The sequence below is a fragment of the Tupaia chinensis genome, unplaced genomic scaffold, assembly GCF_000334495.1.
Source record: "Tupaia chinensis unplaced genomic scaffold, TupChi_1.0 Scaffold000341_1, whole genome shotgun sequence".
NCBI lineage: Eukaryota > Metazoa > Chordata > Mammalia > Scandentia > Tupaiidae > Tupaia > Tupaia belangeri.
The window spans coordinates 3568324-3579400 of record NW_006159835.1 but is presented as its reverse complement, the minus strand read 5'-3'; the positions used below and the strand labels follow the sequence as shown (position 1 = coordinate 3579400).

General features: G+C 38.6%; 1 protein-coding gene across 4 annotated transcripts in view; it reads right to left on the bottom strand.

The window, feature by feature from the left end:
- USP34 (ubiquitin specific peptidase 34) overlaps positions 1-11077 on the bottom strand; it is a 246799-nt gene that overhangs the window by 111515 nt on the left and 124207 nt on the right. For all 4 annotated transcript variants that reach the window (XM_014589224.2, XM_027773341.1, XM_027773342.1 and 1 more), the window contains 6 exons: positions 9428-9528; positions 8785-8994; positions 3198-3323; positions 1084-1206; positions 865-948; positions 287-373 (listed from right to left, as the gene is read on the bottom strand). In XM_014589224.2, the coding sequence (XP_014444710.2) occupies positions 287-373; positions 865-948; positions 1084-1206; positions 3198-3323; positions 8785-8994; positions 9428-9528 (731 nt within the window). The remainder of the gene's footprint in view (positions 1-286; positions 374-864; positions 949-1083; positions 1207-3197; positions 3324-8784; positions 8995-9427; positions 9529-11077) is intronic.

Here is an 11077-nt window from a genome sequence, read left to right as displayed (position 1 = left end):
GAGAAAGAAAACCACCAGGTCTGGGACTTGAACCAAGGCTGGCCATGTGGGAGTCCAGTGCCTTTAACCACCACATTACCTGCCGGCCCCCAGATTTCAGAATTTTTAACAAAATTAATATGAGGAACCCTTATTTCACAATTATTCATTATCTGTATTTTTACTTCTACTGTATTTTATGCAATTTATTTATGAAGTATGTAGCAAAAATCGTATTTGATGACACTGGAAGCACTTCAGATGGAATAATTACTATAATCAGTTGAAACAGTGAATTTTTACTTACGACAGTCCATGATTCTTGCTCTTTAGGTTCTAGGATTCCAGAATTAAAAATTTCTAGTAACTGTTGAAGCCCTCCAGCAGCAACAAACTGTAAGTAATTGTGAGAATATTGTTAACAGAAAAGCAGCTACATAAAATAATGCCAATCTACTTGTTGGTTTAGTAATTACATGTATGTGTATGAAAAAGCACATCCCCCTCATTAGGAAAATTCTTCTTTCATTTAAATTTACCAAAATAATGTTTGTACAAAATGCTTACATAAAACCCAATTTCAAGAGTATTTTTTTTGAAAAGAAGATTCTTACAAAAGTTCATAAATATACCTGTATATTCCATTAGCTATTTAATTCCACATACTAATATGTCCTAAGACAGTATTTCAAGTCAGTGCTAAAAATAGGGGCATCAAGGTATTAAATAATCTCAATTTACATTATTGTGATTTAGAGTAATACAAATAATTTTAAACATGCCTTATTTTAAAAGTTTAAAAACAATAAAAAATTATGGTGCCCACTTTGGAAAAATTAGACAAAAATTATTTATCAGTACACTGCAAAACATGTATAATCGAACCTTGCAACTCCAGGAATTTTTACTATTTTCTACTTGATCCTCGCTTGAATCATCTGAATCTGGATAAAGATCACTGTAACTTCCCTATGGGAAAGGAAACAAGCAAATAATAAAAAGGAAGATAAAAGAAAAAAATTCTAGAATAAAAAGATAATATGCTCTAGAATTTTTCTTCCAGAAAAAATACAAACATTTAATTAATTAAAGAAATACAATTACCGTCGACTCTCTTCTTATTCTTCTGTTAGGTTTTCCTAATGCTTCAATAATTTCCAATGCATACAAAAGCTTGTGGGCACTCTTAATTTTGAGAAGTTCTTTCCAATTAAATCCATCATTACTCTTAAATTAAAGAGAGGGAAAAAAAAAAAAAAAACAAGGTTCTTAAAGTCAAAACTTACTAACAGGAATACAAAAAGAAAATTCAAAGAAACTGAGAGGGGCCAGCAGGTGCCATGGTGACTTCCCCATGGTTCAACTCCCAGACCTGAGGGCCTGAAATTCACACCAGGTACGCGTCCACTCATGCATGACTATAACCCCAGGAGGAGAATGGACAAGGGATTGTGGAGTGGCCATCCCACCTATGGGATGATTTCTCACTTTCTGTCTGTCTCTGTCTCTGTCTGCCCCCACCTCCTCCTGGTGAGTGCACATGCTCTATGGGAAAAACCTTAAAAATAAACACATAAATAAATAACAAAGAAACTGAGAAACTGCCGTGACATAAAAAGTCAAATGCTGTGTATACTTCAATATAGTCAAACATACAAAGATCAGTTATAGAATTTGTACTAACAGTATGCTTAAAATTAAAACATCAATTGTTCATTAAATTTTGATAAAATTCAAGAAAAGGCAAGGGAAAAAATAACTTGTAAATCATCTCAGCAGATGAGACAATTTACCATCTTTCCAATGAAAAATATAGTTCAGTTTGATATCCTGAACTCTTCTTTTTAAATTGTTAGAGGGCCTATGTACTTGCAAGACAGAGAAAGAGGAAGAAAGAGAAATACCTCCCACAATCCCCCTTCCTCCATTTCTCCATCCTGTCTGAATTTTGGGCATGCACACACCTGCCCTGTGTGTTTTTCACGCCATCAGGGCCAAGAATCAAATTGTAGTCAGCAAGTGAAATCCAGCTTCCTTAACCACAAGGCAAGAGAGCCAGCCTCAATGCTGTGACCTCTTAAGGATACAGATGAACTACATTTATTTGTCTACATTTAATACTAACACCTATATACTTATTTTAAAATTTTTGCTATAAAGTACATGCACTCACCAGAGAAAGAATGAGAGAGAAAAGTGAGAAGGCACCCTCTCAGAGGGGATGGCCATGTCACAATCCCTTCTCCTCTATTCTTTCAGGACTTGGGGCATGCACACACATGCACTGCTTTGTTTTTAAGGCCACTAGGTCCAGGACTCAAATAACTGCCTTAACCTTCACACCATCTGCTGGCCCTACACCTACAAATTTAAAATCCATAAATAAATCCATGAACTTAGAAATGCTGTTATTGTCTTTTCTTTCTCCTTTTTAATAAACCAAAAAAAAAAAAAAAAAAGATTTTTTGCTATAGGGTGTGTGCACTCGTCACAGAGAGAGAGCCAGAGACAGAAAGTGAGAAATCACCCCGCAGCGGGAATGGCCACGTCACAATTTCTTCCATTCTCCTCTCGGGATGTATGGCACACACACACACACGTCTAGTATGAGTTTTAAGACACCAGGTCTGGACTTGAACCACAGTCAACTACTTGGGAGTCCAGTGACATAACCATTATGCCATCTGCTGATCCCAACACTACTATTTTCTACTCTAATTTATTAAAATGTTATTTACACTTGATGTGCATCTTTAAAATGGTATTAGAGCTACTCTGAGTCATCATTCACCCTTTTCTCTATTTTTTTCTTTTTTTAATTTGGCAGAGGGCATATGCACTTGCTGGAGAGTCAGAGAGAAAGGGAGAAATAACCCTGCTTTAGGGTGTGGTCACACCATGATCCCTTCTTCCTCTCTCTCCCTTCAAAATTTTGAGCGCACACAGAAACAAACCCAGTGTGTTTTTCAAGTTGCCAAGGCCAAGATTCAAACTATACAGCTCTGGATTTGGCACTTGTGTAGGACCTGATCACATCAACTTCCTGCACCGTCAATAAGTAAACACTAAAATGAACTGTTACTTTATACCTATTTACTGGACAAAAAAACCCTATTTAAATTTGCAAAGGGTATAGGTCAACAGGTGATCTCAAACCCTGTCAGTAGGAATGGAAACTGGTAACTCTGCAGTACAATAAGAAGACTTCGTGGGCTCACCTGTTCATCTGAGATATTCTGAAACGCCATCAACATGTTAGGACATGTAGGAAGAAGCATTAGTAGCTCCCAGACTCGCCGAGACAGATTTTCCGCATGAAGATGAAGTTCTTCACATCTTAAACTCTACACAAATAAGAACAACTGTTTTATCAAGACAGATCAGAAAAATTTTAAACACAAGTTCTTTTTTTGCATGAAATTGTTAATTAAAAAATCATTAATTGTCAAATCTAACTTTTTTTTAACCTCACTTTTTTAAAAGTGAAAAAAAACCTACTTGTTACATGGGAGATAGTAGTCAAGAAAATGAATAGTTTTTTTCAAAGCAGTTACTTTCAACTTTTTATGTCCACCTCTGAAACAGGCTTCCTCTAAAGCTGCTCATTTTCATCAGGAAACTTTTCAAAGAGCAGTGAAAACATCTGTTCTATGTGGCGCTTCAAGTAAATTTCACCAAGACTATATCATCTATTTCTTCTTTGCAAACCACTACTCTAAGCACAACAAAGACCTGGTGAATTAAATCCTTGACCCTCCATTTGTGAAGAGAACACATCTGTTTGGATTTTTTTTTAATTTTGCTAATCTATATTTTATTTTTCTATCTCAGAAAGGCAGAGATCAAGAAGTAAACAATTTTTATTACTTTTTTTTTTTTTTTGGAGGGGTTTTTTGCTAAAGGGCACGTGCGCTCACCAGACAGACAGAGACAGACAGAGAGACGGAAAGTGAGAAATCACCCCCCCAGGGGAGATGGTCACGCCGCAATCCCTTCTCCTCCATTCTCCTCTCGGGATCTTGGGCACGCACGCACATGTGCCCAGCGTGAGTTTTAAGCCACCGGGTCCGGGACGCGAACCACGGTCGACTACATGGGAGTCCAGCGACATAGCCATTACGCTAACTGCTGGTTCCCATCAATTTTTAATAACCTAATAATTGCGGGACCAGCAGGTGGCGAAATGGCTATGTCGCTGGACTCCCATGTTGTCGACCACTGTTCGAGTCCCAGATCCAGTGGCTTAAATTCACACCAGGCGCGTGTGAATTTGTGACCAAAAGCCTGAGAGGAGAATGGAGGAGAAGGGACTGTGGTGTGGCCATCCCCCTGGGGGGTGACTTCTCGCTTTCCCTCTCTCTCTCTCTGGGGAGTGCATGTGTCCTATAGCAAAAACTTCTCAAAAAAAAAAAAAAACAAACAAAAAAAACAAACCCACACACACACTGGGGGTTAAAAAAAAGAAAAGAAAAACACACTGGGCAAGTGGGCATGCACACCCAAAAATCCCAAAAGGAAAGAGAAATGGAGAAGAGACTGTGGCCTGACCACGTCCCATGGGGGAGTACTTTCTCACTTTCATTCTCTTTCATTCTCTTTCTCTCTCTTTCTCAGTGAGCATATGTACACTCTGGGAAATTTTTAAAAAAGGAAAAAAAAAAAAGACACACAAAGAGAGAATAAGATTAAATTCTGTGTAATGATGATTTGAAGGAAAAAGAAAAATCTTCAAATGTTCATAATATTGTTCTTGTTAGGAGGCCCAAGGGACATACTCAGTAAAGGTCCTTTAATTTTACTTTTCTAACCTTCATCAGGGCCATATCAGTCTTATTTAATGACATCACATCAATCAAAATATACCTGGTATAAAGAAGATTTAAAAAGCTATCTGCTGGGGCAAGCAGGTGGCAGAGTGGTTAAGTTACTACCACACGGACAATGACGATGATGGTTCAAGTCCCAGACCCGGCAGCTTGAAATTCATGCCAGTCATGTGTGCATACATGCCCAAAATCCCAAGAGAAGAATGGAGAAGGGATTGCAGAATGGGCACCTCCTTGTGGGGGGTGATTTCCCACTTTCTCTCTCTCTGTCTCTCCCTCATCAATGAGTGCATGTGCCCTATAGCAAAAATCTCTTTAAAAAGCTACTTGTTAAAACAATGTTTCCCCTCTGACACAGGATTCAGACTAATATGGTGTCCTAATAACTGATACTCTTACTTCTGTTTGTTTTCTTTTAATACATTCTCCACACTATTGTTTTTGTTTTTCTTTTCTTTTTTTTTTTTTTTTGGAGAGGTTTTTGCTATAGGGCGCATATGCGCACCAGAAAGACAGAGAGAGAGACAGACAGAAAGCAAGAAATCACCCCCCAGGAAGTATGGCCAGGCCACAATCCCTTTTCCTCCATTCTCCTCTCGGGATCTTGGGCACGCATGCACACGTGCCTGGGGTGAGTTTAAGCCACTGGGTCCAGGACTTGAACCGCAGTCGACTACATGGGAATCCAGCAACATAGCCATTACGATAACTGCTGGTCCCTCTTTTTAAATTTTTTTTTTTAACAAGAATTTTACTATAGAGCGTGTGTTCGCCGGAGAGAGAGACAGAGACAGAAAATGAGAAATCATTCCTTAGCGGGAATGGCCACGCTGCAATCCCTCTCTTCCATTTTCCTCTTATGGTTTTGGGCATGCACACACATGTGCCCCTGATTTTCAAGTCACCAGATCTGGGACTAAAACTGCGTCCCACTATGTGGGAGTCAAGTGAAGTAACTACTATGCCATCTGCTGGTTCTATCATGTTTGTTTCTAAAAGCCAAAATACCCCCTCATTTTGTTGCTAAAAACAGTCATAATAATGGCAATCTACTTAACGAAGAATAAAAACCACATAAGGTGCTTTGGTGGTAGGTTAAACCTCCCCTTTTATTCTTGTATTTGAAATACACTATATGCATACTCTCAGTTCCTCAAACACGCCATGAACTTTTCTATAAATCTGTAATGCTTTTCTTCACTTCTATCTGTAACTGTAACTAAGTGAACAACTGCTTTTTGCAAAGGAAAATTTCCTGTATGCTTACCTCACCACGTTTCCGTAACATACTGCACAAAATATTTAACATCCTTCTGGAGAACTGGGGACTTCTGTTATCTTCTTGTCTTTTTAATGCCAGAGGGCATGTGTATGTGCACATGTACAAAAGAGAGAAATCACTCTCCAATGGAACCTGGACATGGAAATCCTTTTCCCTTCAATTTCCCATCCTGCCAGAATCCTGGCCACAAAAACACATGGCCTGATTTGTTTTTCAAGTTGCCAAGGCCAGGGCTTGAATCCTGGTTGGCTATGTGGAAAAGGTTTCCTCTGCATAGGTTTTAACTGCTTTGCTACAGGGCCAGTCCTTTTAGCGCTTTTAAATTGCCAGTACAGTGCTGACATGATGTAAAAGGTCAGTATATGGTATGAAATAAAAGATGTAAGGAATAGAGATTCATGGGCATTCATTATTGATTCTTCTTGAGCAAATACGAAATGTCTTAGAAACCTAAAAGTGTGTCACCCCCAATAGACTCTAAGGTATGGAAACAGAGAAAACTCGATAGCATTACTGCGACAGCCATGATCAAATATACCATGCACCATGAAAGTATGGGAAGAAGTCACTTAGCATTCTTGGGGAAAAAAGAACAACAGCCTAACACAGGACCATCAATATACCACCATTTTATCTGCTAGCCAATCTAAAAAATGTGGTTCATTTGGGGAACCAGCAGCTGGCGTAATGGTTATGTCATTGGACTCCCACATAGCTGACTGTGGTTTGAGTCCTGGACCTGGCGACTTAAAACTCATGCCAGGTACAGGGCCAGCAGTTGGCATAATGGCTATGTTGCTGGACTCCCATGTAGTCAACCATGGTTTGAGTAGCTTAAACTCATGCCAGGCACGTGTGTTTAAGCTACTGGGCATGCGTGCCCAAGATCCTGAGAGGAGAATGGAGGAGAAGGGATAGCGCATGTGTCCTATAGAAAAAAACCTGTCCAAAAAAAAAAAAGAAAGCCAGGTGCATGTGCATGTGCATACGTGCCCAAAATCCCAAGAGGAGAATGCAGGAGAAAGAACTTTGGTGGCCATTCCCTCAGGGGGTGATTTCTCACTTTCTGCTTCTCTGTTTCTGTCTCTCTGATGAGTGAACGCGTCCTACAGCAAAAATCTTGCTAACACAAAAAAATTTTTTTAAATGTGGTTCATCAGATAAAATATATGAATAAGATCTTAGCATCTCTAAACAATTTTAAAGGCGTTTTAAAATTACTCCTTTAGGTGATCTCACATGTACTCTTGACTTTACCATCTTTACAGGGATAATCCACAAACTTACTTCTCCAGAACAAGTATATTGCCTGAGCCCTAAACTTTTATGTTCAACTGCTCACATAATTTCTACACTTGATGTCCCCAAGGCACCACTTTTTTTCATCTCAAGTGAAATCTACCCAGTTGCTTAAGCTGGAAACCTAGTAACATATCTACAGCTTCCTCTTTCTTGAACTCTCTTACCCCTTACTCCTAATATAATCAACACCACATAGCAATTTGACTGATCTACTGTCCACTTAATTTATTCCCACAGCCACCATCCTGTTCCAGAGTATTGTCAGCTGCTTCCTGGATCAGTTCATTAGGTTCATAACTGCCTTGCTCCTTTTTTTTTTTTTTTTTTTTTTTGCCTTAGGGCACATGTGTTCATTGAGGGGGGAGGGAAGGAGAGAGACAGTGAGAGTGTGAGAAATCACCCCCCCAGGAGGGATGGCCATGCCACAATCCCTTCTTCTTCATAACCCTCCCAAGATATCGGGCACCTAGCACAAGCACCCAGCATTGAGTTTCAAGCCACCAGGACTTGAACTGTGGCTGGCCATGCTGAACTCCAGCAATGTAACCGCTACGCCATCTGCTGGTTCCACTGCCTTATTACTTCTGCCAAACAAACCTATTACGTATGAAACAAAAATCAGAGTATGTATATCTCCCTCTTTTTAAAATTCTTTTATGCTCCCCACTTTAAGTAAAATGCAGAAGGCTCACAATGATTTTTAAGTCTTACTGTTATTTTGCTCTGCCTCCCTTGTCCAATTGCTCATTCTGCTCTCTAATCACCCTCCACATTCTACTCACGAGTTCTCTAACAATTACTAGACCAGCTTAACTCCTTTTATCAAAGGCTTCAGGAATCACATTATTCTATTCAAAATACCCATCATCCTTTTCATATTTTAATTGACTGCTTTTCATTCTTATAGCTTACATTAGTCTCTCTGAGAGAAACCTTCTCAGATCAAATATTGTACAAATAAGTCTCTGTTCACCTACTCTCCGCCCCCAATACTGGCAAAGTATGTTTCAGTTTTAGCAACTATCTCTATCAGAAAATACTTACCTGTTAGTTTACTTGAAGCTATTTACCTATAATACTAAGCATGTTATGATATGTCTCCTTATAAATTCAATGAATATTGAAACTACCTATTTTAATCACCCTTGTAAAACACCACTTTGATTAAAATAGGATGCCTGGATCATACTAGGCACTTAAATATTGGGTTGTCGGGAAAGTTATGACCCATATTTTGCACAGAAAAATACATCGTGATTTTCCTGACAACCCAATAGTTAATGGAATAAATGGGTTCTTAAAGTTTTACTGCTCTTAAGAGGTTACTGAGAAGATTATTTTCCTCTCATCAGAAGACAAAACAAAATGAGTAGAAATGAAATCTGATATAGTCACCTCACTATCATCCACTGACACTTTTCCTGAGGGTGGCTTAAAAGATGCAAGCATCTCTAATAAATCAAAAAGAGTAGTTAAATGAGGTTCTTGTAAAAGTAAAAGCATTGGAATGTTGTCCTTTTGAGGAGGTGGTAGGCAAGATGCTGGCAGCTGAACACCTTCCCCTTTCCGTTCTCTCCTTGGTGCACCCAGAGATACAAATACCATCTACAAAGACAGGAGAAACCAACAATTACACACATCGAAACAGTAAGCAATTTTCTAAAGTATGAAACAACTTCACTTAAAATTTTAATGTAATAAAAGCAGTAAGTATGGGACCAGTAGATGGCCTAATGGCTACACTGCTGGACTCCCATGTAGTTGACTGCGGTTCAAGTCCCAGACCTGGTGACTTAAACTCACGTCAGGCATGTGTGTGTGCATGCCCAAGATCCCAAGAAGAGAATAGAGGAGAAGGGACTGCAGCGTGGCCATCCCCCATTTCTGTCTCTCTGGGGAGTGTACATACCCTATAGTAAAAACCTCTATAAGAAAAAAAAAGCAGTAAAAACTATTTTTAAATTAGACGTTCAAACATTCATTTATTGACCTACAGTCAATAGATAATTAAAACTCAAACCACATTTTATTTATGTACCTGCATATCTTTAAAACCAAGCTCATGAAGGGCTTTTTCATCATAATCTGTTGTTAATTCATGTCCAGATGAAATCATCCTGACAGGTCCCATAAGGCCTCCTTAAGAGCAGAAAACAAGTTAAAATTTTAAGAGTTATTTATCTGTTGATAAGAATAGTTGTAACAGTAAAGTCTACTGAATGCTATGTTTAAATACAATTCTTGAAAGAATTTGACACAGTACTAAGCACATTTCCTACATTATTTTCTGTTCCCTTAGGTAAACTGTAGGCAGTAAATTCACAAGAAAGGTCTGTTTTAGTACTAATTTGACTAGACTCTTACTGCTTAACAATAAAATACATTATAGGTTGACCATCCCTAATCCAAAAATCTAAAATGCTCGAGAATCTGAAACTTTCTGATTACTGACACGATGTCACAAATGAAATTCCACACCTAACCTCAGGTGAGTGGTCGCAGTTAAACCACAAATGTACTGTATACAATTACCTCTATACTATGCATTTAAAGCATATATGAAACAAAAGCATTTTTTGTTTAGACTTGGGTCCCATTCCCAAGTTATCTCATTAAATATTCCAAAATGCAGACAAATCCAAAATACAAAACACTTCTTTCTAGTCCCAAGCTTTTTGAATAAAGGATAGTTAACCTAGATAAGCAAAAAACACTACAGGAACATCCTGGAAACCTACTATGTTTCCCCCAGCAATACATGCAGCGGAATCAGATTGTTTTAATGTCTTAGTTATGCAAGAAACTACAGTGCATTTATGACTGAATTCTCTCATTATTATCACCAAAACAAACACTACAGCGTAGAAAACAAATAAAAATATCACATGGGAAAAAAGATATCTACAACCATCCAGATCGATGGTAAATTCAATAAACTCAACAGATGAGGCTATTTATTTCTAGCATAATAGAATTCTTTTTGCTGCCTACATCCTCCATTTCATTTCCATCTTCCCTATCTTACAAGCTACTCTTCAGTCATCCAGCTCCTTGCTCTTTCTTGAAAACACCAACTATAGAGAAGAAGCCGGGCCTTCAGAAGAAGGTTCCACATGGCTCCAGGGAACTAGATTTTTCAGGGAATGAAGATTTTCTACTGATAATTCAGCCTCCAACAAATGAGCTAGCGGTAGGGAGCCCCCCCCCCCCGCCTTCTATCTCTGTTTCTCTGTCTCAGTTCCTGTCTCTCCCTCCTTCTGTCTTCCCCCCCTTTTTTTTTTTGTAACTTTTCCTTTTTACACTTTTTAAAAAAGTTTTTCTCTGGCTCTTAGCTCCACCTTTTTAATCACCTTTAATCTTGTTAATTATGGCTCTGGTCCTCACCCCCCCAGGCAGAATAAGCCGGGCCTTCAGAAGAAGGTTCTACATGGCTCCAGCGAACTAGATTTTTCATGCGGTGCATGCGCCACGTGGTTTTCTATTTTGTGATTTTTTTTATTAAAGAACAGTAATTACCTTTAATTTTTTTGTCTTTTTTTTTCTCTTTTTGTTGTTGTTTCTCTCTCTTTCATTTTCCTTTTTCTTGTCTTTCCACCCTCCAATATCCTTTTTTTTTTTTGAGAGGTTATTTTTTCCTACAGGGCGCGTACGCTCGCCAGACAGACAGACAGAGACAGAGAGACAGAAA